The sequence below is a fragment of the Malus sylvestris genome, chromosome 12, assembly GCF_916048215.2.
Source record: "Malus sylvestris chromosome 12, drMalSylv7.2, whole genome shotgun sequence".
NCBI classification, from domain to species: domain Eukaryota; kingdom Viridiplantae; phylum Streptophyta; class Magnoliopsida; order Rosales; family Rosaceae; genus Malus; species Malus sylvestris.
Genome location: NC_062271.1, coordinates 25,669,893 through 25,688,355, shown reverse-complemented (window position 1 = coordinate 25,688,355; position 18,463 = coordinate 25,669,893). Strand labels below are relative to the sequence as shown.

Sequence of the window (18,463 nt, the reverse complement as noted above, 5' to 3'; positions counted from 1 at the left end):
ATAAAAGCTAAATTACCTTAAGGCAGACAACGTCTTATTCCCTTAGGGTAATTTTGTGGTCTACTCACGACGTCGAAGGTAAAACTATCATATTGAGTATATAGTCCACATGTCATTCTCTTATTAGATGTGATTATTTTATGTCTCCACAGTGAAGATACTTTATTTGCAAGGTGTTAGATATGTGCATTCCATCTAGGCCTTGCAATTCCTGACACAATTCGATAACCCGACACGACACGACACAAAATTAACAGGTGTTCGGGTCGACACGATAACGAATCGGGTCGTTATCGGGTAACCCGATAAGCACCTGTTAAGATAACAGGTTGGTTCGGGTATACACGTGGGTAACACGATACACAATAATTTTATAATTTTATAACCCTAAAAAAATACTATAATAATTATATATATTAATTTAACAATTTTATACCCCTAAAAACTATAATATATACACACATATATATATATATATATTAAATTAAATATTAAAAATTGGTGACCATCGGATCGGCTTAAATATACATCTCATTCAATTTCTTAAGTGTTATATGTACAAAATAAATAAATTTAAATCTGCTTAATAAATATATACCATTAAACTTGATAAGATACGAATTCTACGAAACTAATTTCAACGATCCAACCGTCAAACTTGTTTGTATATGCTTTGAGATCGCATCAGCAAACAATCGCAAAAAACAAACATTCAGAAATCAAGTAACGGGACAAAACGTTTCGACGGTTATCATCTACAAATCACTATTTAACGGTTATTTTAACTCCAATTTTGATGATTTTTTACATCTACACTCCTTGACCCTATATGAATACAATGAATGAATTCGATCGTCAATTTAAAATATTTACACTAGTGGATACCACAAAATCTTATGTTATACTTAATGAAAGTATGAATTAACTCTTAAGTGTTAGTGAATATATTTTTTTTTATGGGATACGCATTCTACGAAACTAGTTTCAACGATCCAACCGTTAAACATGTTTGTATATAATTCAAGATTGCATATGCCAAAAATTGCAAAAAAAACAAATATTAAAAAATCAAGTAACGGGACAAAATTTTTCGACGGTTATCAACGAAAAATCACAATTTAACGGTCATTTTAACTCCGATTTTGATGATTTTTTACAACTACACTCCTTGACCCTATTTGAATACAATGAATGAATTCGATCTTCAATTTAAAATATTTACACTAGTGGATACCACAAAATCTTATGTTATACATAATGAAAGTATATAAATAAACTCTAAGGGTGCGTTTGTTGCACCAGACTGTCTCGGACTGGACTAGCTTCAAAGACTAAGCTGGACTGGCTTAGACTAGATTAAGCTGGACTAACTTAATGAAGCATTTGGTGTAGTACCAGATTAAGAAGCGGGATAATAAAAATAGTACTGTTCACACCACCAAGTTTGAGAAAACGAGTTTCTACTTGGGATATTGATAGATCTCCATAAAATTTCTGGGTTCCACACCACCAAGTTTAAAACAAAAAAATTTCAGATTAATCAGCTAACCATAAAGATTGAATCTTTACTACTGTAAAATTGAGAAGTAAAAATCTGGGTCATATTATTTTGTTGACAATAAAATAATACAACCTTGGATATAATCATACAACAAACAAAGAGGGAAACAAATTAAAAACCTTAATCAAATAGAAAAACAGAATGAACTCGCATAAAACGCAACAACTCCAGAAGTGTAATCAGCAGGCAGCTTAATGGAAGCACTAAAAATCCCATGCTGATAGAGGTCTTGAGAAACAAATCCAGACCCTGCAAATATACATAGCCACCAAAAACCAAACAAAGACAACAACTTCAAGATCAAAAGACCCATAATATGCCACCAATTCAAAAACCCAGAAACCAAAAAATAAAAACCCTTTCACATGATTCTCAAGACAGAAACCCAAAAGGGAAATGATTACAAACCTGTTCGTTCGTCTAGTGAGAGATGGACAGATTTCCCATCTGTAAGGATCATCAAATTGTCAAGAAAAATAGCAGAAAAATTGAAAGCAAATGGGTAGCAATCAATTAAAAAACACACCCAATCACAGAACACAATCGCACCCAATTTTTGTGATAAAAATTCAAAAATTTCAGAGACTTGGAACCCAAAACAACAAAATCGATAAAAAAAAAAACCAATAATAATTTCAAATCTGCAAAACCAAATCGGTAATTTCAGATCTGCAAAACCAAATTGGAGAGGAGCAGGATGAGGACGAGCAGGACGAGGATGAGAGAGCAAGACTAGGATGAGGGAGCGGGACCTGCAAGATGAAGACGAGAAGCAGGACGAGCAAACTCTTTCGAAGACGGTCTTAGCAATCCCGTCATATTTGAGGATGCTCGCTAAGAACTCTTAGCGAAGAAGATAGTCGGAGCGAGTCCGATTGAATCCCACTTAACTTAATCCCGCTGCCTAACAAACATGGGACCAGACTAACAATTAGTCCAGTCCAGTCCAATGAAAGTTTGTGAGCCCAAACAAACAAACCCTAAGTGTTAGTGAATCTATCGTTTTGATGGGATACGCATTCTACGAAACTAATTTCAACGATCTAACCGTCAAACTTGTTCGTATATGCTTCAAGAATGCATACGCCAAAAATCGTAAAAAACAAACATTCAAAGATCAAGTAACGGGACAAAACTTTTCGACGGTTATCAATGAAAAATCACGATTTAACGGCTATTTTAACTCCGATTTTGATAATTTTTTACAGCTACACTCCTTGACCCTATATGAATACAATGAATGAATTCGATCTTCAATTTAAAATATTTACACTAGTTGAAACCACAAAATCTTATGTTATGCTTAATGAAAATATGAATAAACTTTTAAGCGTTAGTGAATGTATCGTTTTGCTTGGATATGCATTCTACGAAACTAATTTCAACGATCCAACCGTCAAACTTGTTTGTATATGCATCAAGATTGCATACGCCAAAAATCGTAAAAAAAAAAATATTCAGAGAACAAGTAACGGGACAAAACTTTTTGATGGTTATCAATGAAAAATCACGATTGAATGGTTATTTTAACTTTGATTTTGATGATTTTTTATAGCTACACTCCTTGACTCTATACGAATACAATGAATGAACTCGATCTTCAATTTAAAATATTTACACTAGTGGATATCACAAAATCTTATGTTATACTTAATGAAAGTATGAATAAACTCTTAAGTATTAGTGAATCTATTGTTTTGATGAGATACGCCTTCTACGAAGCTAGGTTCAACAATCCAACCGTCAAACTTGTTTGTATATGCTTCGAGATCACATACGCTAAAAAGTGCAAAAAACAAACATTCAGATATCAAGTAACGGGACAAAACTTTTCGACGGTTATCAACGAAAAATCACGATTTAACAGTTATTTTAACTCTGATTTTGATAATTTTTTACAACTACACTCCTTGACCCTATATGAGTACAATGAATGAACTCGATCTTCAATTTAAAATATTTACACTAGTGGATACCACAAAATCTTATGTTAAAAAAAACGTTCAGAGATCAAGTAACGGAACAAAACTTTTCAGCGGTTATCAATGAAAAATCATGATTTAACGGTGATTTTAACTCCGATTTTAATGATTTTTTACGGCTACATTCCTTGACACTATATGAATACAATGACTGAATTCGATATTCAATTTAAAATATTTACACTAGTAGATACCACAAAATCTTATGTTATACCTAATGAAAGTATAAATAAACTTTAAGTGTTAGTAAATCTATCGTTTTGATGTGATACGCATTCTACGAAACTGTTTTCAATGATCCAACCGTCAAACTTGTTTGTATATGCTTCAAGATCACATACGCCAAAAATTGCAAAAAACAAACATTCAGAGATCAAGTTAAGGGACAAAACTTTTCAACGGCTATCAACGAAAAATCACGATTTAACGGTTATTTTGACTCCGATTTTGATGATTTTTTTACATCTACACTCCTTATCCCTACATGAATATAATGAATGAATTCAATCTTCAATTTAAAATATTTACACTAGTGGATACCACAAAATCTTATGTCATAATGATAGATGAAAATTAAGGATTTTGTAAAAGGAATAACATGCAAGCTTTGAGTTCCATTGGCAAGGTTTAAACTTTTGAGAAATGATTCACAACCTTGAAAACAAAAACTCTTTCATTTTGCATATCCTTGCACATTTAATATTTTGTAATAGACTAGTAGTGTACAGATGTTTGTTTATTAGGCTCTTATTTTCGAGTGTAGATATAGTGTACTTAAACGAAAAATGTGTTTTAATGTTTTGAAGTAATATTTACGTGGCAATGTGTGGTATATGCAAATTTAAGAAAAAAAATATATTTTTCTTAACGGGTCATAACGGATCGGATCACTTTACACCTGTTAAGGACCTGTTAAGATAATGGGTGTGACACGACACAACCCGTTAAGATAACAGGTGTTACACGAAAATGATAAGAACACAATCCGTTTGCCAAGCCTAATTCCCTCCATGAGAGGAATGAATATTTTATTCATAAGGGATTCGCCTGTTGGAAATGAACTTTCATTGACAGAAAACAAACAATACACCAAAAAATAAAAGTACTGTAAGAGAGAGCCATGACTGAGGAATTGATCGATCTCAATAGACTTAGAACGATGTGAGTAGGGGAGTGATGGATGGGGGGAGAGAGAGAGAACTGAGTAATTAATCAAACTCAATAGCAAAAATCTGGTGAGAGAAAGTGGCAACTGTGAGAGAAGGAAAGAGCGAGAGGCAAAGAGAAACGACATCAAGAGAGAATAGAGATATGATAGTTAAGGCTGTGAGGATATAGATATAGACAGTGGCTAAGATTGTGCCATCTGTCACAAGATTATAATTCTTAGTTAGTTAAGTTGTTAGAGAATGTGTTCTCTCTATAAATACATCATTGTAATAGATTTGAGATTAAGCAAAACAGAAATAATAAAGATTCGATAGTTTTCTCTCTCTCTAAATCTTTCCCTCTTTATTTCTTGAAGCTTTGTTCTTCTCTCTTGATCTCTTCATTTTCTGTATTAACATGGTATCAATCGCCACTGTTGCTCACGCTATTTTCTTCGATTCTTCGGCTGCTTCCGCTTGATTTCTTGATTTATCATCCTTTATGTTTCTCGACAACGGTACATTGCTGCGTCTTGGTTGACTTCTGGTATTCTTTTATTCTGTGATTTCTAGGGTTTCTGGTTTTCTTGATCTCTTTTTTTCCTGCGAATTCAAGATTGTGCACACCAGGTGTTTGTGATATTTCCTCTGTTGATTTTTCATCTCAAGTCTACAACGATGGTTACTGTTTCTCAATTACAACTCCTTCAATCACCTATTACTGGTCTTATCTCTACGATTTCTACATCTGTGAATGTTAAGCTTGATGATTCTAATTACTTGAATTGGCAATTTCAAATGCAATTATTGCTTGAGGGGCACGGTATTATGGGTTTTGTTGATGGCTCCATTCCTTGTCCACCTCGCTATCTTACTGGTTTGTCTAATGCTTCTGGTGTTGGTGCTTAAACATCCTCCACTCCATCGTGCTCTTATGCAATTGATTACTGCAACTTTGTCTCCTGTTGCGATCTCATGTGCTATTGGAAGCACAAGTGCCTGTGATCTTTGGACCCGGTTAAATGAACAATTCTCTGCTGTATCTAAAACTAGTATATTTCAGCTCAAGTCGAATCTTCAAACCATTAAGAAAGGGGCTGATTCAGTGTCTCGATATCTCCAAAGAATTAAGGAAGCTCAGGATTACCTTTCTACTGCTGGAGTGATCTTTGCAGATGAGGATATTGTTATTTTAGCACTCAATGGTCTACCTCCTGAGTTTAATACTTTTCGAAGTGTTATTAGGGGTCGTGAGAGTGTTATTTCTCTCCAAGAATTCAGGGTGCAACTTCTTGCTGAAGAATTGATTGTTAACAGTAATGTGCCATCTCAGTTTATGTCTGCCATGGTGGCAAATGACTCTGGTGGTCCTAAATTCTCTGCATCTCAACATCAATATGGGGGTCTTCCTCCTGGTGCTTCAGGACATAATTCTGGTTCCTCTGGTGGATATCGCTATTTCTACAATAATAAAAAGGGTAAAGGAAGATCTAATCAGGGATATAGGTATCTTCATCCTAATCCAAGACAGCAGTTTCCAGCTCATGGATCTCATCCTACACCTGTATTCCCTGTGGTTCTTGGACCTTCTCCGTCACAGTATCTTGGCCATTCCTCTACACAGCAAGTTCCTTGTCAATTGTGTAATCAACTTGGTCACATTGCTCCGTTTTGTCATTCAAAACCGTTGGAATGACAGGGCTGTCAAATCTGTGGTAAGATGAATCATAGTACCTGGTATTGCTTCTTCAATGACAAAGGTCCCAATTTTGGTGGTCCACACTATCCTCATATGTCAAGCAATGCTTATGCTCCTTCCGCGCCTACTTTCTCTCTTCAGTCTAATCTTCAGGCTCTGCATACAGTCTTTTCTCAGTCATCTTCAGCTACCACACCTCATCATCAACCACAAATTTGGCTCACTGACTCGGGGGCCACAAATCATATGACTACAGATCTCAGTAATTTGTCATTGGCCTCTTCTTATCCTTCTAATGAGACAGTGCAAACTGCTAATGGTCAAGGTTTGGAAATATCTCATATTGGTAGTTCTATTAATCAAACACCTGTGCAGCCCCTCAAATTGAACTCAATTCTCTATGTGCCTAAACTATCTCACAATTTGTTATCAGTTCATCGCATTTGTCTTGATAACAATTGTTGGTTAGTGTTTGATGCTTTTTGTTTCTGGATCCAGGACAAAGCCACAAGGAGGATATTATATAAAGGACAATGTAGTAATGGACTCTATCCTATTCCTTCTCTTGTCAATCATCATTCTCTTCCTTCTCACGGCAATTCTAAAGACTTTGCATTGCTTGGACAACTTGTTAGCTCTAATCTCAGGCACAATAGGTTAGGACACCCGTCAAATAATGTTGCTTCTCTTATGCTTAGTAGGTCTCACATATATTGTACCAAAGATTCTGCTCCTATACTCTGTCATAGTTGTTTAGAGGGCAAGTTCACTAAATTGCCTTTTCAGTCTAGTGAACACAAATCTGTAATTCCATTTGAAATTGTACACAGTGACCTTTGGGGTCCTTCTCCGTGTAATTCCATTGATGGATACAAGTACTATGTGACTCTTATTAATGAGTGCACTAGGTATTGTTGGTTGTTCCCTCTTGTTAATAAATCAGACTTCTTTGAGACTTTTGTTGTCTTCTACTCCTTTGTACACACTTAATTCTCTGCTTCTATTAAGATTTTACAAACTGATGGTGGTAGGGAATATAGCAACAATAAACTTAACAACTTTCTTCACAGTAAAGGGATACTTCACCATAAGTCTTGTCCACATACTCCAGAACAAAATGGCTTGGTTGAGAGAAAACATAGACATATTGTTGAAACTACTGTCACCTTGTTACAATCTGCCAAATTACCTTCTTCTTTCTGGACTTTTGCTTGCCAAGTTGCTGTCTATCTTATAAATCGAATGCCTACCCCAGTTTTGAACTATTGCTCACCGTTTGAAATGCTTTTTGGGACTCCTCCTCTTTTAACACATCTTAAGGTGTTTGGATGTTCTTGCTTTCCTTTATTGAGACCTTATATTCAATCCAAGTTACAAGCTAAAACCACAAAGTGTGTCTTCCTTGGGTATGCATCCAAATACAAAGGTTTTATTTGCTTTGATGTGCTAAAGGGTAGGTTCTACATTTCTAGGCATGTAGTGTTTGATGAATCTAGATTTCCCTACCCTCATTTGTCTTTATTACCTAAGCACAACCCTGTACCATCTTCTTTCTCTCAGTCATTATCATCTCTTCCATTCACAACTTTGGATAATCTCTTAGTTCCATCTCCACCATCAGCCTATTTATCTACTGAGATAATATCTTCACCCTCAGTTTCTTCTCAGTCGATTACTGCTACTACAAGTGGTGCTCCTCAGCTCCCTGTAGACTCTAATTTTAGTCCTGATTTACATCAAGTGGTGTTACCAATTGCTCCCCTTAATTTGCATCCTATGCAAACCAGAAGTAAGAATGGCCTCATCAAGAAGAAAGTGTTTTTTAGTCATGTTGCTGGTTCTAGCAATGTTGATTTAACTTTGGTAGAACCTGCAACATACAAATCTGCAATGAAAGTACCAGTTTGGTTTCAAGCTATGCAGGAAGAAATTGATGCATTGCATCATCAACACACTTGGAGTCTTGTACATTTGCCTCATAATAAGAATCTTGTTGGCTGGAAATGGGTTTTCAAACTAAAAAAGAATTCAAATAGAACAGTGGCTCGGCATAAAGCTCGACTTGTTGCAAAGGGGTTTAGTCAAAAGCCTGGCTTGGATTATGGTGAAACCTTTAGTCCAGTGGTTAAACCAACCATTGTGAGGTTAGTTCTAGCTTTGGCAGCTCATTTTAATTGGAATCTTCGACAATTGGATGTCAAGAATGCGTTTTTACATGGATTTTTAAATGAAGAAGTGTATATGGCCCAACCCCCTGGTTTTGGAGATGCTGCCCATCCTGAATTAGTTTGTAAACTTCACAAGTCACTGTATGGGTTGAAACAGGCTCCTCGAGCCTGGAATGACAGATTTACAAGCTTTCTTCCCTCTCTTGGGTTTCAATCCACTTATTCAGATTCTTCTCTATTTGTTAAGACAGTTGGTAGTGATATTGTGGTGCTTTTACTCTACGTTGATGATATCATTATCACTGGTAGTTCTACTCCACTTATTCAACAGGTGATTCATTCTTTAACCGCTGAATTTGATATCAAGGACTTGGGTGCGCTTCATTATTTTCTGGGAATTCAGGTTACCAAAATTGCTCAGGGGTTATTTCTTTCCCAGTCTAAATTTATTCAGGATTTGTTGCAGAAAGTTGAGATGATGGATTCTAAAGCTTGTGATACTCCTTGCTTACCTAATAATAGGTTACTTAAGGATGATGGTACTCCTTACAACAATCCCACAGTTTATCGCAGTATTGTTGGTGCCTTACAGTACCTCACGTTTACTCGCCCAGATATTGCATTCTCAGTTCATCAAGTTTGTCAATTTATGCAATCTCCAATGGTGTCACATTTTACAGCTGTTAAGCGGATTTTGAGGTATCTCAAGGGGACATTATCTGTCGGCATGGCCTATACTCGGGGAGATTTGACACTGAAAGCATTCAGTGATGCAGATTAGGCTAGTGATCCCAATGATCGGAGGTCCACTACTGGTTTGGTTATATTCTTGGGCAACAATCCTATTTCTTGGTCCTCCAAGAAACAAAACACTGTTTCTCTTTCTTCCACAGAAGCAGAATACAGAGTTATGTCTACTACATCTACCGAGCTAGATTGGATTCAACAGGTGCTGGAATTTATGCATGTCAAGTTTTCTACTACTCCTGTTCTCTTCTGTGACAATCTTTCTGCCATAGCGTTGTCCTTTAATCCCGTTCAACACCAACGCACGAAACATATTGCGATTGATGTGCACTTTGTGCGTGAAAGGGTCGCTAAGAGGCACCTCTCTTTCGGTGTCATTGTTTCAACCTCATGCTTGGATCATCCAATCATGAGTTTGAGGGGGGCATGTAAGGATATAGATATAGACATTGACTAGGATTGTGCCATCTGTCACAGGATTATAATTCTTAGTTAGTTAAGTTGTTAGAGAATGTGTTCTCTCTATAAATACATCATTGTAATAGATTTGAGATTAAGCAAAACAGAAATAATAAAGATTCGATAGTTTTCTCTCTCTCTAAATCTTTCCCTTTCTAGTTCTTGAAGCTCTGTTCTTCTCTCTTGATCTCTTCATTTTCTGTATTAACAAAGGCGTATAATTTTAATTTCTATCCTGGCGTATTCAATATTAGACAAGAAAATAAAAAACTTCCACGGCAAAAACATCGCCGGAAAAGCATAAATATTTGTCGTCTAAAGTTATACCCGCGAGTTGACAATTTGAGGAGAAAAATATATTTGTGCCTGCCAATCACTTACTGGCTAAGGTTGTGATTTCGTCAACATAGTTTTTGCACCTTAACTTCAGTTTCACTGTATTTCTTAAAGGACAAATGCAGAATTTTGCCGGCATAATTTTGCCGAGAAAGCCACTGTTTTTTTTTTTTTTTTCTAGTGTTTAAGGGCACGCACATTATGATCATATATTTAGACTACATCCAAAGTGAATTAGTAAACAAGTTTACAGAATCTAACAACTACTCTCATATTCCCTTTGAGATGTTCCCCCACGTACAAGGCCAGTCTTCCAAATTTACAATCATTACGCCCTAACATTTTATTAGTTTTCCCATATTGTTAATTAGTTAGTATCTAAATCCTCCAAGTTTTTAAACCTATTATTCTCACCTGCATGACATTGCTGCATCGATCCACCCACAAATTTATCATATGGGCATAAGGACAAACATGCCTCACAGACATGAAAACAAAACACCCCATCGTAATTGAATATACATACACACACCGTCATCTTCCTGAGGGACAACGTTTGGTGCCTATTGTGTAACTTTTTTTCAACGATCCGAATCATTTATATTTGATTTATCATTAATACATCGTCTTTGAAAAATTAATAAATCCAAAATCTGACATCTAATTGTAATGAAGAAAATATACGAATGTAGTTTTTCCAAAAAACGCTAATAATGTCTACCATTTAATCTAACAGTCATATAATAAATACGAATTTCTATAATATAATATTGGTAATAACAATCTTTAAGAGAAGACCTAAAAAATAGACTTTGATCGCTAAATATATATGTGTGTGTTTGTGTGTAAATTATATGTGTAATGTAGCAAATTGTCTTTGATTCTTTCCACTCATTGAATGCAACATGAGCTACCAACAAGTGATCCATTACCCACTTGCCATACACATGTGGGAAAATTTTGGCGGTTAGAATCATCTTTCTTATTGGATCTTTCTACTATCATATATGTACCTAGAAAAATTCTATCCAGAATCTATATGCTTCAGCTTGAATTTGAACATTTTCAAATTGTTTTTTTTTTCCTTTTGTATTGCATGATATTTTTTCTGATATAAATAACATACTATTTTAAGGGTGGAGAATTTTACACTCTAAGGAGAGGGTGGATTGAAGTAGGCCGCATAATGGGCTAGCCACTAATTAGGTGTCGAACTAAACACATATGTAAAATGTTCTTGCTATCTATATATATGAGTTGAACCTAAAACTTCTCACTTACAAATAAAGAAATACCACTAAACTTACTATTTTTTTCTGTAGTGCATGATTCTTACTAGTTTTTTTTTCTGTAGTGCATGATTAATGATGTAATAAGTTTCACAAATGATATTTTGTTTTTACAAAGGCCTATTTGAGCGCATTGATTATCCGACATTATCTAATATAATTAAGCTAACATTTGTAACTATATGATTACTTGAACAGTTCATTGGCCCCAGCGGAAGAGGGGAATATAGCTAGGGGATAGGACAAAGAAACAAAGGGGTAGAAAGTGCAGCGAAAGATACAATACGTATGAAATATAGGTCAGTAATCTTGCTCACTGCTTGTGCTCCAAGTTTGAATAGCTTGCAAGACTGCTTGTTCCACCGCCTGAGCATCTATGCTATCAGCCCCCTGTTCAGTGCAATGGAAATGCAACATAAGTAAAAAGAATTTGTATAAATTCTAGATGATCTCAAGCAATATACATACCTCGAGTGCCCTCGTTTCGACAAAGTTAAAAAACTGAGTTCTAACTCGCTGATTGAATTTTAAACCATGCAAATACAAAATTTGATTTAAGATATTAAGATACTAAATTATGAAGCCAAGTCATGCCACAATAATTGCGTCAGAGCTAGCGTAGTCGCAATAAGGAATACAGAAGGTGTAGTTAAGACCATGTTTGTACAACTCACGCGCGTGATGTTAATTTGTACAATAATATACGTACAAAGTTAGAGTGCATGACCCATATATACATATATGTATGCTGGCATAATATACACATTAAAAAAAATAAAAAAAATAAAGGGGCCAAGTGAAGGGTTAAGTACAATGGGGCTAATGTGAACGAGACTAAGGGTTTTTCTATAGGGACCTGGCTTCTCTGCCCTCCCACTTCTCATACACTCAAATCCCCTCCTATTTGTGCAGTCACGATTAAGCTATGTCAATATTTTATATTACTATTGCCTTGTCTTATTATCTCTATAAAAAAATCAATATAAAATATTGACGTGACTTAACCGTGACCGCACAAAATAGGAGGGGATGGGAGTGTATGGGAAGTGGGAGGGCAGAGAAGACGGTTCCTTTCTATAGTACATTGGTGTATGCACCGCTTTTTGGATAGCTAGGTTATGACGGTTGAAATTCAGCCATGCAAATCCTGTTGTCCACTACACTGATACATCTCATACTTTATTGCATTGTAGAATTTTTGAGAAATTAAATTTGATAATATAATTTCTTACTTCTCCAACAGCTTCTAGTTGGAAAGTGTCTGAACAAGAAACCCTAGCATCCAGCACATCGAGGCCCAGTTCCTCAAAGGCTTCGAGAATGGAGACCAGCAAACCCGGGCATTTCTTTTCCGACAACACATGAATTTGGAAACCCTTTTCCAGGGCTTGAACTGTTACCTGCTGGAAATTATAACAGGAAGGACAATTAATCAAATGAACAAGAACTATGTTATGATAAGGTGTCCCAAAGAAAATAAAACAATCTTCAGTAGTTTATTTGAGCAAATATGCACCGCGGGTAATGGATTTCGGGCAATCGAATTCTGGGAAGTTCCAACGCCTTGGCTCAGCATGTCCACTTTGCACTTCAACTCCTTGATATATTTTGATGCATCAACAATAATTGAAGTTTTGTTCAGCTGCCAAATCACAGAAAGCAGCAACAAATTATGAAAATTTGGACGAAATATATTGGAATACTTTATATCACCAATAAAATTTGGATATACATATATAGTAACTAATTCTGGCTAAAGTAAGTAATAGCTTATTTTAAGTTAATTACATCACTGGAATTGGTGGCAGCACGAAGTTGCAGCAATTTCTGATACAGAGCTGCTTTCTTTCGTTCCTTAGAACTCATGCTTCTTCACCCCTGCAGTCTTTCTTGATCTTATGATTGATTTGAGGGCTTTTAAAGAGAACAGGGATGTTGCATACTCTGGCCTCAATATTCCCTAGATTTTTCTCTAGTATATTGACTTAATTGACCTTTCTAGTGAACAATTCAATTATTTTGACATATAACAGGGCACATATTTTGTTTTTACAAGCAAAAACCGGGCGTTTTTGGTTGGCAGCGCATGTACTGTTGGTGATCATATTTTAGGCAACAGTATCAAGTAGTTACAAATCATGCATGCGTTGTGTGTGATGGGGGGTAAAACAAAATCATGTGATAGAGATTGAAGTGGGAAGAGAATATATAATGATATATATGTTGGACTGGATTATTGTAGTATCTATGTTGGTCGTATGAGGAAAATAAGAGTCATATATATGCATGAGCTGTAATTAGCATTTTGAAAAAAGGGTACTTAAACGCAAAGACGGTCCTATAGGTAGAAGATGTAAACCTAGTAGAAAGCGTGAGGAGGAAGATTTTGATTCAGCCCATGTTAGAGAGACCACTTATTTGGATTAAAGTTTATAAACAAATTGACGTGTTTGTTAGATTAGATTATTATGTGTTGATTAACGTGCTTATTTCTTATCGGTGATACATCACACAATTTGCAAATTTGGTCTAAAAATTTAGTCTATCTAACATTACTCTTTGAAAAAAAAATTATCAAAAGCTCATTTCTTGTAAAAATTAAATACACATGTATATCTTTTTAATTTTTTATTACAGAATAATTTTCTTCTCTGAGATTTGAAGACTACCTCCAACAAAGGTGGATTCTATAGCCAATTATATGGTCACTACACCAAATGGCTTACAGTCTACACTACAGTAATATAACTTTAGCTTTGTAAGAGTGTTAATATGGATTTGAATCCTCTGTTTGAATGCTAGGGTCTCCTTTAATTTTCTTCTCCACATGCCCCCTCATTTAAATAACATCTGATGGTTAGAAAACTAGTATCTTTAATGATCATCGGTTCTTTCTCAAATCAATTTCTTCTAACATAGGGCTTAGTCTAGTGGAAAGTCAGTTAAGGTTTGAAACTTCAAACCAAGTTCGAACTCCTATGGATATTTTTATTGGGGCCACCGGCACTGCCTTAACAATACCGTTTCTCATTTGTAATGGGGCTTCATAGGGAACTATAGCTTTTCCCCGAGGAATTGTAAGCTGTGGACTTCGGGATAGATCTACCATAAATTAGTTTGAATGAACCAGTAATCCAGTGGCAGCGGCAATGGTGGCATTTCATTATCAAACGACATTGATTTTGTTTTTTGATCCAACGATGTTATCTACACTAAAGGGGTAGGGGAGAAAGCTAAGCCTCACAATGAGCCAGCAATAATGTGGTTCAAATTCGCTTTTGGCAAGAATCGAACCTAAGACCTCTCACTTATAAGTGAAGAGGAATATCACTATAGCGTTGTACTATGTGGCTCAAACGACAGTGATTTAAACTAAAGAAAATGGAGTGATGTTGGGCAAGTGAGAGCTAAGGACAAAGGGACGACGGCAATCGAGAGAGAATAAGTACGTACGTGCGGGAGAGAGAAGTGAAGAGAGTGAGTCCCGTGAGTGAAGAGTTTTGGAAGGATTGACAGCTAAACAACATTTGACGCGTCCTTTGCACCTTTTGGATGCCTCACTCACTCTCGTCCTCCCTCCTCATCTCTCTTCTGATCATGCGTAGATTCTCTTCCGATGTATTACTTAACGAATTAGTAACTTTTTCATTTGAATATTTTTGTTTTTTTTTAGTACTCGCCTTATATCCAGATCGTTTAATTTCTATGCCACTTTCTAAAGATCAACTCTGTCAATAACCAACCAATTCTAAAATTTCTTAATCATCTAATAGTAATTCAATAAATAGACAAACCTTGTTATTAACTTAAACACTAAAAGGAGAACCGAGAAAGTAGAACGAGAATGACTGACTGAAAATGTTGATAACTTTCTCATTTAAATATTTTTTTTTTACGACTCTTTATATCCGAACTGTCTAATTTCAACTCCGTAAAAAACCAACCAAATTCAAATATCTTAATCATCTAAAATTAATTCAATAAATAGACGAACCTTGTTATAAACTTAAGCACTAAATTTTTTACATTGTTAATCAAACAGTTAAACAATTTTCAGTTTGTTTTTTTTTTTTTTTTTTTTTTTGCAGATATTTCATATTTGAAGTGTGAACTAGAAAGCAGACGGTTCTAATCATCGTGCAACATTGCAAGATGAAAACGAGAACCGAGAAAGTAGAAGGAAAAAGTCGGACTGAAAAAGTTTGATAGTATCTCCCCTTACTTATTCACCTTAAGTATGGAATATTACCGTCTGAAAATCTCTTTTGCACTTGCCCTTCGTTTGTGGTTTTTTTTAAAAGATTCAATCATTCAAGAATCAAACTGCAGTACTACAGTTAACAATTTCGACGGCATGAATGTTCTAAATGTTTTTCAAGAACATGCAAATCACAACTAACAGTTTGCTGCATGTATACTACTCCTTTGCTTCAACTGAACATTAATTAAGGAACAATAAAGCATGAAAACCTATTACTAAGATATGAAAATGAAATAAAAATTCTCTAAGTTTGATAATCATATATAGCTAGTTAATTAGTAAAAGCGATTGAATATTTTGTTACTGGGATAAAAATGGATTTGGATATCTCAAATATATTGCTTCAGAATTGTCTTGCACACAAACAAATAAGCAAGTACCCCTATTCACATGTGTGCCTCTTTAATCATCACAACACAACAATGTACAAAGAACACATAGCAGCTCCGACCTTGTCTCTTTGCCTACTTTCAGTTTCTGTATTTCTTAGGACGGGCTTTAAGGATCTATCATGCTCTGTAGTCATTATACATACGTGTATGTGTGTGTATATATATATATATATATATATATATATATATATATGAATTTTTTTCTTAAATTGTATCCTTTAAGTACAAGATATGGAGGTCAGACGATCGGACTGTAAGATCCCATTTTGGGCGAGATAGCTGGTTGACACCAGTGGACCGATTGTCTCACATTCGGAAAAAATTCAAATATAAATTTAATTTTGTGAGCTATTATTAGGAATAATCCTTTTTTTTTTTAATTATCTTTTTGTTAAGTTTGTGATAAAACTGAAAATTTTAAAGAATGCTAAACTATAAGATTAACAGGAAAACTGACATTTGAAACCTTTAACTGTTATTTCAATTGACATTGACCCCCGAATTATTTTTTTGGTAAATTAACATTCTGAACTATTTGAAATTAGCTAATCAACCCCTCACCGTCAGATTCGATGAAATTTCATCAACTTTGCCGTCAGATACTGGTACGACTTGACCCCTCAAGAGTGAATCACGTGTTGGTTACGTGCTAGTATTTAACAGTAGAGTGGATGAAATTTCATTGAATCTGACAGTGAAGGGTTAATTGACTAATTTCAAATAGTTCGGGGGGTCAATTTCAACTGGAGTAACAGTTTAGTGGGTCAAACGGGAGTTTAATCTTAGATTAATACTTAGAATTAAATTCTTTCGACTCCTATATCACAATTTCATTTATTTATTTATTTTATATACCTATATCATACATTGTTCTAAAAATTCCCGTCTAAGCGCTAGGCGGCTGACCACCGACCTGATTAATCTCTAAGCGTTTGAAAATTAAGAAATGACGCTTAGACTTGCTTAGTCACTTAGATCCGCTTAGGTCTCGACTCTCACTTAGATAGAAAATAGATAAATTTCATTGTGCATTTTATTTTTCAATAAATTGTAGGAGACTTTTTGAATAATTAGATGAACATTAAATCTAAAAAACAAACTTGAAATTTTGAACTTGGATCTAACTGCTTTACATATATTTTGATCTAGAGTTCATTATTTAGTATATATACAATATTATCTCAATCAAACATACCAGTGTATATTATAGTATAAATACTCTGTAAACACAATATACGTGCTACGCACTAATTTTAGTCAAAAACATATATAAATCCTTGTTGCGGATCCAAGGAGATGGTCCCATCATATATTGCATCAATACATTATGCAAAAGAACTTTGTTTCAAGGATAATCAGCATGCTGCACATGCTCTACTACCTTGACTTATGTAATGACATGCTATTTGTTGTTTTCTACACAGAAATTCCAATCTAAACTGCTACAAACTAGATAAAGTGACACATAATTGGACATCATTATTGGTCTTGGAAATTCAACAGCGGTCTTCAATCTCGTTTCAATTGTCCCAACAATCATGCATGTAATTACAAAGTTGTCAGCCAATTAACCTTCATTTTCTTATTAAATTATAATATATATATTACGAAGTTACAAAAAATATATTTATAAAGACCTAATAAAATACTCTACCCTAACATAAAAATAAATCAAATTGCTAACTTGCAAACTTTTTGTATTAGTGGAACTTAATTTTCAGCCACATGTACTGGTGCTGCATGGGTTTGTTAAACAGCAGAATTGATTGTTTCAAACCACATATTTAAATGCAAGAAGGATGGAACTGTGAAATGATTAGCTGTAGCATATTTACAATATTATTACAACAAAGCTAACAGGATCGATTTATATCTCTCGCGGTCTGTGTGTGTGCACGCCAGCAGATTGTGAGGTGCATTTTAACTGTGAACTAATTTTAAGTTTTACATGAACCGTGGGAAGAGTACTTTTTAAGAAGCATGATTGGATGTCCAATCAGACAATACAGATATTAATACAAATAATGCAAAATTTGGAAATGTATCTCGTGACAAACCCTATTTCTTTCTGGATATAATTTTCTTGCAAATTGAGATTTCAATACCTTGGAAAATTAGTCACTATACCACAATATAGTAATATTTCTCTTCACTTGTAAGTGAGAGAAGTCTTAGATACAATTATCGTCAAAGATGAATTTGAACCACATTATTATTGGCTTATTGTGAGACTAAACTCACATACTCTTCTTAGTTTAAATAATATTGTTTATTCAAAAAAAAAAAAACCCTTAGAAAATTAACGGAAGAAAAAACATAGCTAGCTGGCTCTATAAGTGATCAAATAGATTTTCGAGTTCGTAAACTAAATTATGTCTGCATACTACCGATCATAATGGGATCTTAAAATGGCCAAAAAAA

At 34.9% G+C, this 18,463-nt stretch overlaps 2 protein-coding genes across 3 annotated transcripts; one reads left to right on the top strand and one right to left on the bottom strand.

Moving 5' to 3' along the window:
* Nucleotides 1–6,088: 6,088 nt before the first annotated feature.
* Nucleotides 6,089–6,917, top strand: LOC126594427 (uncharacterized). Its single transcript, XM_050260730.1, has 3 exons — nucleotides 6,089–6,406; nucleotides 6,532–6,715; nucleotides 6,889–6,917. The coding sequence occupies exons 1-3, from the start codon at nucleotides 6,089–6,091 to the stop codon at nucleotides 6,915–6,917; spliced, it is 531 nt and encodes a 176-aa protein (XP_050116687.1).
* Nucleotides 6,918–11,546: 4,629 nt separating this feature from the next.
* Nucleotides 11,547–13,408, bottom strand: LOC126592536 (transcription factor SCREAM2-like). Of its 2 annotated transcripts, none has more exons than XM_050258238.1 (4): nucleotides 13,178–13,408; nucleotides 12,906–13,031; nucleotides 12,622–12,789; nucleotides 11,547–11,779 (listed from the first exon to the last, which is right to left on the bottom strand). In XM_050258238.1, exons 1-4 carry the CDS (start codon nucleotides 13,253–13,255, stop codon nucleotides 11,690–11,692), a joined length of 462 nt encoding a protein of 153 aa, XP_050114195.1. In that variant the 5' UTR covers nucleotides 13,256–13,408; the 3' UTR covers nucleotides 11,547–11,689. The 2 variants fall into 2 exon arrangements, with proteins under 2 accessions (XP_050114195.1, XP_050114194.1); XM_050258237.1 differs by having other exon boundaries at nucleotides 12,622–12,792; nucleotides 13,178–13,405.
* Between the last annotated feature and the right edge of the window lie 5,055 nt (nucleotides 13,409–18,463).